General features: G+C 50.4%; 1 protein-coding gene across 2 annotated transcripts in view; it reads left to right on the top strand.

Moving 5' to 3' along the window:
* LOC128405689 (protein unc-13 homolog A) overlaps positions 1 to 17,863 on the top strand; it is a 124,073-nt gene that overhangs the window by 32,541 nt on the left and 73,669 nt on the right. Inside the window, exons 10-15 of one of the 2 annotated variants that reach the window (XM_053372559.1) lie at positions 283 to 1,209; positions 2,184 to 2,277; positions 6,792 to 6,841; positions 7,790 to 7,868; positions 16,665 to 16,670; positions 17,070 to 17,141. In XM_053372559.1, coding sequence (XP_053228534.1) covers positions 283 to 1,209; positions 2,184 to 2,277; positions 6,792 to 6,841; positions 7,790 to 7,868; positions 16,665 to 16,670; positions 17,070 to 17,141 — 1,228 coding nt within the window. Of the gene's footprint in view, positions 1 to 282; positions 1,210 to 2,183; positions 2,278 to 6,791; positions 6,842 to 7,789; positions 7,869 to 16,649; positions 16,671 to 17,069; positions 17,142 to 17,863 lie in introns of those variants that run through there. The other variant, XM_053372558.1, reaches the window with a different exon arrangement.

Below are 17,863 nucleotides of genomic sequence, written 5' to 3'. Positions count from 1 at the left end.
TTTTACCATTTATATAAGTTTGAAAATAAAAGAATAACCCTAATGTCCATATGCCCCTCCGGAACGTAGGAGGCTGCCCTAGAGCAAATCAGACAGCTGGGTCCGTCTAGCTAATGTAGCCTGCACTGACTGGCAGCATCTCTCTCTCTCTCTCCCCCAATGCTATCCGGGGAGGGAAGGGGTTTGAATGTGGGGTTTTCTGCTTGCGAGGCCGTTCGCTTGCTAAGCCTCTCTCTCTGTCTCTCCCCGCTTGGTTTCTCTAACCCCGACGCACCATTGCAGCCCCACGGGGAGCAGCCGCTACGCCTCGTCGGCGGAGCTGAGCCAGGGCAGCTCTCAGCTGAGCGACGACTTCGACCCCGACGACATCAGCCTGGACGAGCGGGACGGGGACTCGTACCACTCCTGCCACAGCTCGGTCAGCTACCACAAGGACTCGCCGCGCTGGGACGAGGACGAAGACGACCTCTACTTGGACGAGGACGAGTTTAACGAGGAGTACAGCGATAACGAGGAGTACTACCCCGAGGACAAGGTGGGGGAACTCGAACCCGAGACCTACCCCGGGGAGGCCTATCCGCAGCAAGAGCAGCAGCAGCAGAAGGGCCAGCCGCCGCTGCAGCAGCCGCCGCAAGGCGCGCCGTCCCAGCAGAAGCCACTACAGGCACAGCAGCAGCAGCAACAGCCACTACAAGCACAGCAGCAGCAGCAGCAGCAACAACAGAAGCCACTACAGGCGCAGCAGCAACAACAGCAGAAGCCACTACAGGCGCAGCAGCAACAGCAACAGCAGAAGCCACTACAGGCACAGCAGCAGCAACAGCAAAAGCCACTACAGGCGCAGCAGCAGCAACAGCAGAAGCCACTACAGGTGCAGCAGCAGCAACAGCAGAAGCCACTACAGGCACAGCAACAGCAACAGCAGAAGCCACTACAGGCACAGCAACAGCAACAGCAACAGCAGAAGCCACTACAGGCGCAGCAGCAACAACAGCAGAAGCCACAACAAGCACAGCAGCAGCAAAAAGCAGAGCAGCCGCCGTCGGCACAATCATTGCAGCAGCCGCAGCCGCCGCAACAGCAGCGGAAGGCACCGGAAGAGACGGCGGAAGAGCTTCTGGCAGGCCAGCAGAAGGAGGCGCCGGTGGAAGAGGCCCCCGCCCCGGAGGAAGCCCCCCAGGAGGAAGAACCCCCCAAGGAAGAGGAGAGGTAATAGACACGGGTGGAAACGGGCAGGGAGGTTTGCGGTGGCTGGAAACGACTTGCCGGAGCATGGGTGGGCAAACTGAGGCCTGGGGGCCGGATCCGGCCCAATCGGGGGCCAGATCAGAAGGTTGTGGTTCAAATCCCTGCCAAGGGGTGAGCTCCTGCTGCTTGGTCCCTGCTCCTGCCAACCTAGCAGTTTGAAAGCACGTCAAAGTGCAAGTAGATAAATAGGTACCACTCTGGCGGGAAGGTAAACGCCGTTTCCGTGCGCTGCTCTGGTTCGCCAGAAGCGGCTTAGTCCTGGTGGCCACATGACCCGGAAGCTGTACGCCAGATCCCTCGGCCAATAAAGCGAGATGAGCGTGCAACCCCAGAGTCGGCCACGACTGGACCTAATGGTCAGGGGTCCCTTTACCTTTACCTGGGAGAGTCCAAATGGCTTCCGGATTGCTCCCCTGTACTATTTCAGACACGTGGTTTATATAGCTACCTATGTGTTTGCCTCGTACATTTAGTAACATCAGAATTTATATTTGAGACCTTAGAATTCTTATAACACGGACATTACTGGGATTTAATAGCTGGAATTGATGTCCGGCAGGAAATTTCCACTTTGTCCTGGATCTTAGACAAGCCAGTGGAAAAATCTTGGGTTTTTTTGCTGCGCAATGGCTTTGGGGTTTGCCGTAAGAAAGCCCGACAACTTTCGGGGTGCCCTGATTTTTACTTTTTGAAATATGGCAACCTTATCCCTACTGGTTAGTACCCACGTCTGCAAATAATAAATCAAATGCGTGGAACTCATAAACTGCACATCAGGGGAAAGGAGACCAGGAGCCACGTTAATTTCTGGGGAATTTTCAGGGAGGCCCCCACATGCGAGTGGTGGGCGGGGCCAGAAGCAAAAGTGGGTGGGGCTTGGTTTTGACACGGTTATTTATCATTCAGCGAGTTGCCTCTGTTCGTTTCGGCTGCAGGGAGAAGGTAGAGGCAGAACCGGTGGACCCGAAAGCCCGAGCGAAGGCGAATTGGCTGCGGGCCTTCAACAAAGTATGCATGCAACTTCAGGAGGTAAGCGTGTCCGGTCACTCTCCCTCGTCGCCCGTATTCAAATGCAGTCGATTTAGGCTCCTCCCCCTGACCGTGAAGCCCCGCCTCCTTTCCCAACTGCACCAAACTCCCTCCCATCATAGGCGCTTCCAAAATTCTCTGCAGATTCAAGAGTTCTTTTTTTAAAAAAATATTTATTCGTTTGCTTTTTTCGGATTGCAATTTTACAGCCGTATATTGAACGTGGGACATAAAAACGTGACTTCAAGGAATCTCCTTGACTCCTCCCGTTTGTGGGTTCTATTATTAACCATTTCCTCCTGACGATCCAAATCTTTTACACCTTCAGATTTGAGAGTTCCTACTTGAGCTGTTTTCGCTTACAGAAATGGGAGGCAGTGCGCGGGGAATTTAATTTTGTGATATTCTGCAAATTTGCGCGCGCCTGCTTAATTTTCCGAATTAAATACTGTATTTTTTTCCTCTATAAGACTCACTTTTCCCCTCCTAAAAAGCAAGGGGAAATGTGTGTGCGTCTTATGGAGCGAATGCAGGCTGCACAGCTATCCCAGAAGTCAGAACAGCAAGAGGGATTGCTGCTTTCGCTGCGCAGCGATCCCTCTTGCTGTTCTGGCTTCTGGGATTCAGAATATTTGTTTTTCTTGTTTTCCTCCTCCAAAAACTAGGTGCGTCTTGTGGTCTGGTGCGTCTTATAAAGCGAAAAATACAGTGAATTAAAACCTGAGAACGGGATGCTGGGATAGAAGTGCCATTGGTCTCATCCGGCAGGCTCTTATGATGTTCTTAGTCTTGCGTGCGGCGCAGTCCGGGACAGCTTTAGATTCCTTTCATTCACCCCGAGGGCTGCGTTGCCTTCTGGGTGACCTTCCGAGGCAGGGAGGTCAACAGTAGGGGGCGCCAGAGCCAACGAGAGGCACAGCCAACCACCCATCCTCACCTTCCTTCCTGTTGGGTTCTGGAAAGGCAACGGTGAGACTAAGGAAGAGAAGGAAACTCCTAGAGCCAGGCTCGCCCTCTGGCCTTGCCCGTATGTAAGGAGGCAGGCAGGTTGTGGAGCAAGCCATTGTGTCCGCAACGAAAGCATTGCGTTGACTGGGCTTGACCCATCTGACATGATTCCTCATAGCAATCCCACCTGATCGCCACAGTGGGAATGTTCAGAGTGGCAGGAGAGGATATATTGTTTATTCATATCCTTCCTAACTTGCGCTAACAAGTTCCTTTACTTAGCAGAGTTACATTCCCCTTTTTACATGCACAGCAGATAGCTGGTCGCAGGCTCGTGTGAGCCTCTCACTATTATACAATTCAGTCAGTAGTTTACTCACACGTTCCGTTCACAGATGGATCCCTGAAGGCAGACTTAGTTACAAAGTATATACATGTGGATCTACCCCATATGGGGGAATACGTTCCCCTTTTACATGCACAGCAGTTGGCTGGTTGCAGGCTCATGTGAGCCTCTCACTATTGTACAATTCAGTCTGTCTCAGATTGAATTGTACGTTCCTGGTAAGTCCCCTTGAATTCCTCTTAAAAGAATAAAGACGCCACAATCTTCTTCAAAGTCAATAGAAGAACTTTACTCACATCAGTTCACAGTTGGATTCCCAAAGGCAGACTTAGTTACAAATATGTACATGTGGATCTACTCCATATGAGGGAATAATCCCAGTGCTTCTGCTAGTTGAGAGCTAGCAGAGCAGACCTAGCTAAAAGCTGGTCAAACGAAGAAGGAAGTCAAAAAGAGAGAGGTGTGCTGCGTGACTCGTCCTTTTGTTACCTGGACAGGTGAGGTCACACCCACCTTCTGTCACATGCAAAAGGAAGGGTGCTCCAGCCAGGAGGAACAGGAAGTTTCAACTGGCTGGGCCAAACATTCCCTCGCGTGTCTTCTCTAGCAATACAAGGAATGTTGTACTTGACTGCTCCCAGTGGATTACATCCCACATAGGTGGGGGCTAGAGGAGGGCAGACTGCGGTTGGTGGGATAAAGGTACCCCAGACCAGTAGATCCAGTCGTGGCCGACTCTGGGGTTGTGGCGCTCATCTTGCTTTACTGGCCGAGGGAGCCGGCGTACAGCTTCCGGGTCATGTGGCCAGCAGGACTAAGCCGCTTCTGGCGAACCAGAGCAGCACACGGAAACGCCGTTTACCTTCCCGCCGGAGTGGTACCTATTTATCTACTTGCACTTTGACGTGCTTTCGAACTGCTAGGTTGGCAGGAGCAGGGACCGAGCAACGGGAGCTCACCCCATCGCGGGGATTAGAACCGCCAACCTTCCAATCGGCAAGCCCTAGGCTCTGCGGTTTAGACCACAGCGCCACCCGTGTCCCTGGCGAGGTTGGGGGGGGCGTGCCCCCAATTTATCCTAATGGACCACCCGGCGCTGCACTCACATCTCAATTCCATGTCTCACCAGAGTGTCTATATTTAAGTTTGTACCTTCCTCCCATCCCTCTTTGGTCCTCTTCACCCGTTTGTTGAGTTTTGACTTTACCTATAATTTTTGTTTTGTTTTGTTTTTGCTTGTAGACTCCACCCGCCATCTTTTTCTTCTTCATTTTCTTTTGGCCCCAAAGCTGCCCCCACTTGGGGGAACCCTCACTTTTCAGTTTGCTCAGAGCCACCGCCATTTTTGTGTCTCCGTCGCTCTCTGTCTCCCTCTGGGATTGCAGGTAAGAGTTTCCTCAAGCGCCGCCAGAGGTCCTCTGAATATCTCCCCAGAACATCTTCCTACATGTATCCAGCGCGATGAGGACTAGAAACCTAGGTTGCATTGTTGTAAGTGGTGAGAGCCAGTGTGGTGTAGTGGTTAAGAGCGGTAGTCATGTAATCTGGTGAACCGGGTTCGCGTCTCCACTCCTCCACATGCAGCTGCTGGGTGACCTTGGGCCAGTCACACTTCTCTGAAGTCTCTCAGCCCCACTCACCTCACAGAGTGTTTGTTGTGGGGGAGGAAGGGAAAGGAGAATGTGAGCCGCTTTGAGACTCCTTAAAGGGAGTGAAAGGCGGGATATCAAATCGAAACTCTTCTTCTTCTAAATAAAAAAATTGCCCTTTTCCCTTATGGGGTATCCAAGAGCCCATATAGAGTCCTTACATAGGTTCCCTGTTGGTAGGAGAAGATAACAGAGGCCAACCAGAGAATATTGAGAAGCAAAGCAGCTAATAAGCCTGATCTTTATTGATGTGTTGCAACAGGGTGCTCCCCTCACCCGCAGGAGAGAGGAGGGACCCAGAAAAATGGCATGCAAGGCCTTATAAAGACTTTTGAAATTGCCACCCTGTAGATCAAGACCACCCCCAGAAACATCACACATACATCACAGAAGGGGTGTAACCGAAGACCACCCCTCAGATACATCACACCTACATCACAGAAAAGGCGGTCTAAAACAGAAAATTTGAATGTTGTTTTTCTCCTGTCCTTGTTTATCTCCTGTCTGGCAGGTTACTTGATTGGATTTCCTGGGGAGCCTGGCCAGTCTTTTGTAGTGATAAATACTTAGTTCCCGGGCCAGGTCACAGCCTCACACCCTATTCATATCTTAAATGTGCCCTTAAGACAGGATTTGTGAGGAAAGAGACAATGGGAGATTTCCCACTTTGACCTTGCAGAGAAAAGATTTGCTCAGTTTAGGAACCAAAATGGCTTCAGGTTGGTCTTCATGTGCTGATCTATGTACGTGCGGTTATGAACATTACCATATATCTAAGACCTCAAAATTGCTATCACAGCATGTAGGTTAGAGGCCATCACTCCTTGTTAGAGCATCTTTTCCCAGTGTGCCAAGTCCCACGTTCGGCCCCTGGCACCTTATAAAATGCTCCAGAATGAAGCCCTTGAAAACTTCTGCCCATCTGTGTGGACAAAATCTTTATGAATGGAGCCAGTGTTGTAGGCCAGGGGTGGGGAAGTAGCGACCCTCTAGATTGGAGGTTCCCAAACTTATTTGACCAGAGGGGTGCATGCTCTGGTTATCTCCCGCTTGGACTATGGCCATGCACTCTACGTGGGGCTACCTTTGAAGGGGACCCAGAAACTGCAACTAATCCAGAATGCGGCAGCCAGACTGGCGGCTGGGAGCAGCCGCTGAGACCATATAGTCCTGAAAGACCTACATTGGCTTCCAGGACTCTTCCAAACACAATTCAGAGTGTTGGTGCTGACCTTGAAAGCCCTAAATGGCCCAGTAGACCTGAAGGAGCATCTCCATCCCCATCGTTCAGCCCGGACACTGAGGTCCAGCGCCGAGGGTCTTCTGGCAGTTCCCTCCCTGCGAGAAGCGAGATTACTGGGAACCAGGCAGAGGGTCTTCTCGGTGGTGGCGCCCGCCCTGTGGAACGCCCTCCCTTCAGATGTCAAGGAAATAAACAACTATCTAACTTTTAGAAGACATCTGAAGGCAGCCCTGTTTAGGAATGAACTCTGGGGGGAGCATGCGCAGAGAAATGTCTCCTAGGATCAAGACCCTACCAGAGAGAATAACTGATCCTTTCTATTTCACAGGCTCGGGGCGAAGGATCCGGAGAATCGAAATCCCTTTGGTTTAAAGGCGGGTGAGTTGCCGGCCTCAAATTCAAAATGCCTTTCTATGGGTCTCAGGTGGCTGTGATTGATTGATCCCGAATTCTCTTATCTCCATCTCTGACCCCAGATTCCCTTCCTTTCTTAACCCTTAAATTCGCTCACCTTCTTAATTGGGTGACTGGTGCCCACTACCTTAATTTCCCATAACACCTCCGCATGCATGGACAGATTTGCAATCTGGTTGTTGTTGTTGTTTAAAAATCTGATTTTAATATTGCATTTTAATGCTTTTGGAATCCGCCCTTCCCGGAAAAGGGCAGGTAAGAGAAAAACGATGAATGATGGTTGCAATGGATGGTTATAACAAATAAAGGTAATAACTGTTAATGGTTTGACATATAATTAAGATGCTTAATCATGATCAATGCCGATAACTCTTGATATTTGTTAATGAGCGAGGTTAGCAGATGGGCATTTGATGCGAATTGGTGTTTTGAGTCTGTTAAGCACGCAGCAATTCTCATCTCCCCTTCCCCTCCCCTTCTCTTTCCTCCTCCCCTCCCCCTCTCCTCTCCTCCTCCCCTCCTCTCCCCTCCCCTCCCCTTTCCTTCCCCTCCCTCTCCCCCTCCCTCCCCCTCCCCCTCCCTCCCCTCCCCCTCCCCTCCCCTCCCCTTCTCTTTCCTTCTCTCCTCCCTCCCCCTCTCCCTCTCCCCTCCCCTTTCCTCCTCCCCCTCCCCTCCCCTCTCCCCTCCCCTTTCCTCCTCCCCCTCCCCTCCCCTCTCCCCTCCCCTTTCCTCCTCCCCTCCCCTCCCCTCTCCTCCTCCCCTCTTCTCCCCCTCCCCTCCACTCCCCTCCCTTCTCTCTCCTTTCCTCACTATTCTCTCTCTCTCTCTCTCTCTCTCTCTTTCTCTCTCTCCCCAACCCAATTTTCCCTTTCTCCTCTCGTCCTGTGCTGACTGTTTCTGTCTTTTTTCCAGACCGGGCGGCGGGCTCATCATAATTGATAGCATGCCTGATATTCGCAAACGGAAACCCATCCCCCTAGTTAGCGATTTGGTGAGGTTTCTCTTAACGTTTTTCCCTGCCATTTCCATTTCTCTCTCTTTCTCTTTCTCTTTCTCCTTCTCTCTCTCTCTGGCAGCTGCTAGCTTCACCTTCTCTGGAAACGCCGCTGGAATTCTGCCGTGTTCCACTCTGGGGCCGGGATAAAGGAGTGGCAAAGCTAGACCTTGCAGACAGTTCTTTTAACTGAGCCGCATTCCAGGCCAGAACCAACAACTCTGTCCTGAACCAGGGTTAACACTGTGCTGACCTTTCTGTAGCGCCAAAACCTGGGCTAACCTAGTGGCCAGGAAATGCCTGGGTTCAAATCTTCTCTCAACCACAGACTTGGCAAACAGTTGACCAATATGCTCCAACTCAGGAGGTTTGGGGAAGTCCAGAAACAATTGTGTCTGTCCGTCCCCCCTCAAAAAAAACCCACCTCCACCATTATATTAACATCAAGTTATCAAATTAGGAGTGGACCTGTCCTTCAGTTGTATCTAGCAGCATACTAAGAAATTCTCAGCAGTAAGTCGCTAATTTTCTGATTAAAGCCAAAATAGATCCCCTCGCAGATAAGTGTTTATTCATTTCCCTTCTTCCTCTTCTTCCTCCTCCTCTTCTTCTTCTTCCTCTTCTTCTTCTTCCTCCTCCTCCTCTTCTTCCCCTTCTTCTTCTTCTTCTTCCTCTTCTTCTTCCTCCTCCTCTTCTTCTTTTTCTACTTCTTCTTCTTCTTCCTCCTCCTCCTCCTCCTCTTCTTCTTCTGCGATCCCGAGTAAGATTGTCTTCCAAAACAAGGTCTTAGCAGTGACTCCGTAAGTGGCTGAGGAGGCCAATTCTGGATCCACACGTCCTTCCACAGTGGGGACATTAGTTTCCGGACGGGAATTGATCCTGGTGAGGGTTTGCCAAGCATGCCTTCCTCTTAGCACGTTTCTCCCCTGCGTCCTGAGTTCGAGTGTCTTCAAAGCCCAGGACACCTTTGGTCAAGGCTGTTCTCCAACTGGAGCGCTCACAGGCCAGTGTTTCCAGTTGTCGGTGTTTATACTACATTTTTTTTTAGATTTGCCTTGAGAGAGTCTTTGAACCTCCTTTGTTGACCACCAGCATTATGCTTCCCATTCTTAAGTTCGGAACAGAGGAGTTGCTTTGGAAGGCGATAATCAGGCATCCGCACAACATGACCAGTGCAACGAAGTTGATGTTGAGAATCATTATTATTATTATTCCCCCAATAATAGCCGTTATGTAATGCAAGGTCTACGGCGGTGGCTGATTGCAAATATAGTAACTTCTGCAGGTGAACGATTTGCAGGGTTTTATTGCCCCTCCGCAGCTGCCAAACCACCCCCTCGCCACAATGAAAAGAAGGCGGCGGCACATACCTCCACATGTGGCGGGAGTGCCCCAAAATCCAACCATTCTGGACAACAACCGTGCGAGAAATAAGTCAAATAACCAAGCAAGTATTAGAAATCACCCCAGAATGGCTTTACTAAACATCTTCCAAGACAATAATGCCCACTTACACCACAAAGAACTCATAACCCGCCTACTTTCAGCAGCCAGAAGCATCATAGCCAGACACTGGAGAGAACTGTCAGGAGTAAGCCTGGACCAATGGTACCAAATAGTATGGGAAACAGCCCTACTAGAAAAATTAACCAATAAGCTGAAACTGACACAGGGACAAATAGAAGAAGACGCCTTTACCCCGGTATGGCTCCCCTTTATCACATACACAGCCCAACAATACAATGACAATAATCCACCAACAGCATACAAATCAATATGGCTAACCTGATCCAAAACACCCACCTACCCCACTCACACATGAAAACAAAGACCACCACAGCCAACCACAAATGAATAACCACACCCTAGGCCAACCCCAACCTCTCTCATCACCAAAGGAACACAAGCGAACAGCAAAGAACCTGCACAAGCAACACTGACACAAAACCCCACATATAGTAAGTGAAATAGAAACATCGCCACCCAACCCCACTCTCCCCCCCTCCGCCTCTTTCCCCCTTTTCTTCCTAATGTCTCAACAAATGAAAATGATTTGTAAAAAGGTTACATGGGGGGGGGACCACGAGAGAGAGACATTGCACACTTTTGTAAATCAACAAAATCTTTAATAATAAAAAAGAAGAAGAAATCGGAACTGTCTCACAGGGTTGAGGGCCTTGTCCTCCATTATCCCGGCTCTTCTGCGGCACACACCTCGCTGAGTTCGCCTTCGCTTCGCTTCGCTAATAGAGCTCATTCTTGTTTCTGTTTCCACCCCCCCTCTTCCCCCTTTCTTCTCTGGGACGTTTTTTGGGCTGCTTCCGTCCCCCAGGGGAGCGGCGGTCAAGTTTCTGCGCTGCATAGACAGCATGCCTGACATTAGGCCTGGATGCAAATCACTCCCGTTAGTCATCAGCGACCTGGTGAGGAGCGAGGTGGTTAAAGCGAGAGCATCGTATGAGTTCCCCCGTCACCCGCATTCTGCAAGCTCTCTTGGAAGCTCCCCCAATTTGGCGCAAGCCTGGTCTGGGGAGATTTGGGGTTCCCTTGTTGGCTGGACACACACACATGCATGTTTGTATATGCATGTACACACATGCGCACACAGAGAGAAGCATAAAGAGAAGTATTTATAGGGGAGATTGCTTGCAGAATGCCTATACAGTGGTACCTCGGGTTAAGTACTTAATTCGTTCCGGAGGTCTGTACTTAACCTGAAACTGTTCTTAATCTAAAGCACTACTTTAGCTAATGGGGCCTCCTGCTGCTGCCACGCCGCCGGAGCCCAATTTCTGTTCTCATCCTGAAGCAAAGTTCTCAACCTGAAGCACTATTTCTGGGTTAGCGGAGTCTGTAACCTGAAGCGTATGATCTAGAGGAATGTGCCTTGCTTCTCAAACCTAATCCGTTCCAGAAGTCCGTTCGACTCCCGAAACCTTTCGAAAACCAAGCGCGGCTTCTGATTGGCTGCGGGAGCCTCCTGAGCTCAGTCGGAAGCCGGACGTTTGGCTTCCGAAAAAACGTTCACAAACCGGAACACTCACTTCCGGGTTTGCAGCGTTCGGGAGCCGATTTGTTCGTCAACTGAGCCGTTTGAGAATCAAGGTTCCACTGTATCGTTAAGCAGAGTAAAAACTAGAATACATTGCAGGATTTCTTCCAGAGTAGACCAGATGCAATTGTATTTCATCCAGCAGCGCTTTACCGTTTCTGAAGGCAAATGAGCATAATGGTCACAAATCCAATACTTTCAGGGTTGGCGCTGTCCATAAGAAATCCAGTTGCAGCAGACTTTAACTTAAAATAACTTGTAATGTCTAAACCTTAATACTAAGCATTTGTGGGAATGTTCAGGGTGGCAGGAGAGGATATATTGTTTATTCATATCCTTCCTAACTTGCGCTAGCAAGTTCCTTCGCTTAGCAGAGTTTACATTCCCCTTTTACATGCACAGCAGATAGCTTGATGCAGGCTCTTGTAAGCCTCTCACTATTATACAGTTCAATCTGTCTCGGGTTGAATTGTACGTTCCTGGTAAGTTCCCTTGAATCCCTCTTAAAAGAATAAAGACGCCACAATCTTCTTCAAAGTCAATAAAAGAGGTTTACTCACATCAGTTCACAGTTGGATTCCTGAAGGCAGACTTAGTTACAAAGATGTACATGTGGATTACCCCATATGGGGGAATAATCCCAGTGCTTCTGCTAGCAAAGCAGTCCTAGCTGAAAGCTGGTCAAACGAAGAAGGGAGTCAAAAAGAGAGAGGTGTGCTGCGTGACTCGTCCTTTTGTTACCTGGACAGGTGAGGTCACGCCCACCTTCTGTCACATGCAAAGGAAGGATGCTCCAGCCAGGAGAAAAACAGGAAGTTTTGACTGGCTGGACCAAACATCCCCTTGCATGTCCACTCTAGGAAAACAAGGAATGTTGTACTTGACTGCTCCCAGTGGATTACATCCCACACAGCATTGACCACACCTAACAGACAGCCTGGGGGCGGGGGAACAGAGACTCTGGAGAACTCCCAAGGTGCCAGGCTTGCCAAAACAGTGAGCTTACAAGAGGCTTCAGGATCGGTTGTCTTGTATTTTCATACGGCGCCGTCGCTTTAACAGAAGCCGCACGGAACCCTTGTCCAATGAGGAACATCAGCCTGTCTCCCTGCGTCTGAATATCCTCCTTTTTCTCCCCTTCCAACAGATCCCTTGGCTCTCCTAACCCTTCCCAAGGGATAGCCTTCCGTCGTTGTGTAAATAAAGGCGCCCCCTTTCCAATGCTCCAGTTGGCATTGTCTACCTCAAACCTTACCTGTGCATGCTTGCCTTTGTTGACAACTCTACATGGGCTCCCAGGAGCCATAGCTCAGTGGGCAGAGCACCAGTTTTCTGCATGCTAAGGTCCCATGTTCAATGCCCGGCTTCTTCCATTAAAGATCTGGCGGCTGTCTGCAGGGAACGGAGGTGGCCAAAATCATGCCCTCCGTGTTTTTCTGGACCCCCAACTACCATGGTGGGAGCTGACAGCCCAGCAGCATCTCTGTGTTGCATTCCAAAGGCTGTGGAGAGGTGTCCAGCCATCAAGAGACCACCTCCTTCCATTAGATTCTCATGAATTCCAGCCCAACAACATATTGAGGGAACAAGTTTGGGAAGGGTGGTGTTAATCTATGAGATGTGTGGCTAGGCATGATTTTTTCATGACAAAAGTTCACTCTTCTACAGTGGTGCCTTGGTTTTCAAACTTAATCCGTTCCGAAACCAAAGTGTTCTGAAACCAAGGCGCACTTTCCCATAGAAAGGAGTGCAAAATGGATTAATCCGTTCCAGACTTTTAAAAACAACCCCTAAAACAGCAATTTAGGGACGCGGGTGGCGCTGTGGGTTAAACCACAGAGCCTAGGACTTGCTGATCAGAAGGTCGGCGGTTCGAATCCCCACAAAGGGGTGAGCTCCCGTTGCTCGGTCCCTGCTCCTGCCAACCTAGCAGTTCGAAAGCACCTCAAAGTGCAAGTAGATAAATAGGTACCGCTCCGGCGGGAAGGTAAACGGCGTTTCTGTGTGCTGCTCTGGTTCGCCAGAAGCGGCTTAGTCCTGCTGGCCACATGACCCGGAAGCTGTACGCCGGCTCCCTCGGCCAGTAAAGCAAGATGAGTGCCACAACCCCAGAGTCGGCCACGACTGGACCTAATGGTCAGGGGTCCCTTTACCTTTAAAACATCAATTTAACATGAATTTTACTATCTAACGAGACCATTGATCCATAAAATAAAAGCGATAAACAATGTGCTGCAGTCACGCAATCGATCCATCAGTAGCTGGACTGGGTTCCACACCATCACAACAACAAAATGAAAAAGAGCCGCAAAAACGAAAAGGCAAACTAAATAGCAAAAACAGACAGATCTCAGCGTAACACTCAAATCAGAAGCGCGGCACTCAAAACGGAGCACGTTCGGCTTCCAAAGAGAGTTCGCAAACCGGAACACTTACTTCCGGGTTTGCAGAGTTTGGGTTCCAAGTTGTTTGAGGACCAAGGCATTTGAGAACCAAGGGACCACTGTATACAGTTGCTGAACGTACAAGGGTCTTTCCCTCCTCTTATACTCCTTTGCAGCCAAGGAAACTTTGGAACTGTGTCTGCGTTGACCTCTCAGTGTTAGACAGAGATCAACAGACCTCCAATGAACCGCAATTCCCACGGATCCTTAACTGGAAGCTCTGAGCAGAGTTAACAAACTACAGTCCAGGAACCCTGCAAACTATAATCTCCTGAGCGCCATTGAACAGTCTCCAGGGCTCCTTCATTGGTGTTGGGTCGAGAGAACGTGGGAACTGTGGTTTTGTCCCAGTGATATGAACCCTGCATTAGAGAGGCCTGGAACTACAGTTCCCAAGACTGCTGCATCGGAAGCTATGCTCAGCTCAGCCAAGGAACCCTGGGGAATTGTAGCATTTTGTGAGTACCAAAATTTGGTGAGATCTTTCAGGGAGCCACAGTTTCCACGGCCACTCGGCTATGACTTAAGGTGACCAAATAAGAGGGCAAGAGGAATGGGGCAACTGTGCCCCTGAAGGACCAGGTGCGCAGCCTGGGAGTCATTTTGGACTCACAGCTGTCCATGGAGGCGCAGGTCAGTTCTGTGTCCAGGGCAGTTCCATCTGGTCCGCAGGATGAGACCCTCCCTGCCCGCAGACTGTCTGGCCAGAGTGGTGCATGCTCTGGTTATCTCCTGCTTGGACTACTGCAATGCGCTCTACGTGGGGCTACCTTTGAAGGTGACCCGGAAACTGCAACTAATCCAGAATGCGGCAGCTAGACTGGGGACTGGGAGCGGCCGCTGAGACCATATAACACCGGTCCTGAGAGATCTGCATTGGCTCCCAGTACGTTTCCGAGCACAATTCAAAGTATTGGTGCTGACCTTGGAAGCCCTAAATGGCCCAGTATCCCCGAAGGAGCATCTCCACCCCCATCATTCTGCCCGGACACTGAGGTCCAGCACTGAGGGCCTTCTGGCGGTTCCCTCATTGCGAGAAGCCAAGTTACAGGGAACCAGGCAGAGGGCCTTCTCGGTGGTGGCGCCCTCCCACCAGATGTCAAAGAGAACAACAACTACCAGACTTTTAGAAGACATCTGAAGGCAGCCCTGTTTAGGGAAGCTTTTAGCGTTTAATGTATTGCAGTATTTTAATATATATTTTTGGAAGCTGCCCAGAGTGGCTGGGGAAGCCCAGCCAGATGGGCGGGGTATAAATAATAAATTATTATTATTATATCTCGGTGCCTTCATTCATTTTATTTTAAATAAACCGCAATCCCCCTGGTGGGCATCGCAAAATGAATCCTTGCTGGGCGCAGCTTTGCCATGGCCAAAAATTCCAACATTTCATGCTCTCTTGCCCAGCTCCTGTCCTTCACCTCTCTACGCTTTCTTGCTCCCTCCTCGCAATGTCTAGCTTTGACTATCCTCCGTATCTCTGTCTGCCTTTCCCCTCCTACTGGCTGCCACTGTTTATTTTGTGTCTTTCCTCCTGTGTAAACCCCGACTGCTGAAGTTGGGATTGCTGATGCCTCTGTCTTGCATGTGAGGGGTTTTTTCGAAGGCGGGTAGGGGCTGCGGTTTGTGCCCATTTCCCCAAACCATCGCCTGAAAAATCTGGTACGTGTGAAGACATTGTCTGTGTGGTTGAGGCAGGAAGAGAGGTGGCTTGTGGGTGGTTAACAAAAGAGACCCCAAATATCACGTTTGTATTTAGTTTTTCTAGGGGCGCAGACGGCGCTGTGGGTTAAACCACAGAGCCTAGGGCTTGCTGATCAGAAGGTTGCCGGTTCGGATCCCTGCGACAGGGTGAGCTCCTGTTGCTCGGTCCCTGCTCCTGCCAACCTAGCAGTTCGAAAGCACATCATAGTGCAAGTAGATAAATAGGTACCACTCCGGCAGGAAGGTAAACGGCGTTTCCGTGCACTGCTCTGGTTCGCCAGAAGCGGCTTAGTCCTGCTGGCCACATGACCCGGAAGCTGTACACCGGCTCCCTTGGCCAGTAAAGCGAGGTGAGCGCCGCAACCCCAGAGTCGGCCACGACTGGACCTAACGGTCAGGGGACCCTTTACCTATTTAGTTTTTCTAGCCTCGTTGAAAAGGAATAGGGTCCAGTTCCACCTGTGCAGTTGACTGCCACCCTGAATTACAAGAGGGGTGGAGAACCTTGCAGGTCATAGACTGAACCCAGACACCCAGACCTATAGATCTGGCCCCCAGGCAGCACCCCCTTTTGCCAGACCACCCGAAGTCACTGACTTTGGCGCGGCTGCGATCTAGCCTACTGGGCAAAGGTAAGAGCCACACCTTTGGGACGGCCCCCTTTGGCCACACCCCTTTCCCCTGGCCCCGCCCACTGCTGGCATGCAGCACCCGGAAGTTAACCCATGAGGCTGAAGGTGATCCAGCCCTGATTTAGAGTAACAAAGGCCGCAACATGTTTAGGTAGTGGGTGTGCTGGTCCCGTGGGTTACCCGAGAGGCGAGGTCCAAGTCCGGTCCATGGTCGAAGGTAGAACGTGGAGGCAGTCTGTAGTAGCTGAAGCTGGGTGCAGGGCAGGGAGTCGGGTGAAGTCAGGAACAGGCTTGCAAGCAGGGAGCCAGGGCGGCTCAGGAGCTCAGGCAGAAAAGCAGGACAGGGTTCAGGCATGAACTAGCAACCAACAATGTTGCTCCCGCAACTTGGGACTGGGGCTGGCTGGCTTTTATCTGCCCCGAGGCATAGTGTGGCCCCGATCCTCTGGTGACTCGCCTCTCCTGGCCTGGAGGTGAGCACTCCTCCTGTGGGAACTTAGTTCCCTCCGCTTCTCTGCCCTGAGCCTCTGCAGCTCAGGAGAGGCTGGAGGGTTACCGAACCCAGAGGCAACCTCAGCTTCCTCTGACGGGGCTGAGAGTGGAGCACCTGCAGGCAATGGGTCCTCCATCACCTCAGGAGCCAGAGCAGACTCACCTGAGGACCCAGCACAGGGGAGGATCCTTCAGGCTCAAGCCCCGGCCCTGGCTCAGCTGGTTCTGGAGGCAGGGAATCCTGTGCAGGCTGGGATCCCTCAGGTTCAGCATCCCAGTCCGAATCCCAGGCCATCACAGTGGGTGACAGGGAATTCTGCTGCTTACGAATGCAGAATGAAATTGTCACGGGGACAAGCTTGGAAGCTTGGTCTTTTATGTATAAATATATACCTGGTTGTCTCAGTCCTCCTAACAACATCTCATTTCTTCCTTTGTTGCTCAACCGTTGATCAACACGCCTTTGCAGGCTATGGTGAGTATTTGTCTGCTTATTTATTTCTCTTTCTTGCTCAGGGCTCGCAAATCTTTCTCCCAACTAAGAACAGTGATGGGCAAACTCCCCAACACCACTCGATTGTAAATTGTTTTGATGTTGATGAGTTTACGAATCACTTCTGGAGGCAGGGGAAAACTCCAATAGTTACTTCCCAGCTTGTTACATTGGTACCAGCAGACATGATTTCACGGCCACGTGGGGAATGTGGTTTCAGCCATGCTGGAGGGCCACACACGCATCCTAATCGCGCCCCCCATCCCATGCCTAGGTGAAGACCCCTTGAATGCAGGAAACCGTCTACCTTAACTTCTGTTGTTGTCGTTTTTCTGCACTGCATTCTTGACATGCTTCTCCTTTTATGCTTCCTTCCAACAGTCCTTGGTCCAGTCCAGGAAAGCTGGTATCACATCAGCACTTGCATCAAGCACTTTAAACAATGAAGAGCTAGTAAGTGTCCCACTTCCTCCTTTTTCTATATACATATGTGCTCTTGGGTGGTTCTTTTCATAGAATCATAGAATCATAGAGTTGGAAGAGACCACAAGGGCCATCGAGTCCAACCCCCTGCCAAGCAGGAAACACCATCAGAGTACTCCTGACATATGGTTGTCAAGCCTCTGCTTAAAGACCTCCAAAGAAGGAGACTCCACCACACTCCTTGGCAGCAAATTCCACTGTCAAACAGCTCTTACTGTCAGGAAGTTCTTCCTAATGTTTAGGTGGAATCTTCTTTCCTGCAGTTTGGATCCATTGCTCCGTGTCCGCTTCTCTGGAGCAGCAGAAAACAACCTTTCTCCCTCCTCTATGTGACATCCTTTTATATATTTGAACATGCCTATCATATCACCCCTTGACCTCCTCTTCTCCAGGCTAAACATGCCCAGCTCCCTTAGCCGTTCCTCATAAGGCATCGTTTCCAGGCCTTTGACCATTTTGGTTGCCCTCCTCTGGACACGTTCCAGTTTGTCAGTGTCCTTCTTGAACTGTGGTGCCCAGAACTGGACACAGTACTCCAGGTGAGGTCTGACCAGAGCAGAATACAGTGGCACTATTACTTCCCTTGATCTAGATGCTATACTCCTATTGATGCAGCCCAGAATTGCATTGGCTTTTTTAGCTGCTTTTGTGTTAGAAGAACTTGTCCTGGTGAAGGAATGGGTTTCTGTGCA

This window comes from Podarcis raffonei, chromosome 18, assembly GCF_027172205.1.
Source record: "Podarcis raffonei isolate rPodRaf1 chromosome 18, rPodRaf1.pri, whole genome shotgun sequence".
In the NCBI taxonomy this organism is placed as follows: domain Eukaryota; kingdom Metazoa; phylum Chordata; class Lepidosauria; order Squamata; family Lacertidae; genus Podarcis; species Podarcis raffonei.
The sequence above is the reverse complement of the archived record's forward strand: the minus strand, read 5'-3'. Positions and strand labels throughout refer to the sequence as shown.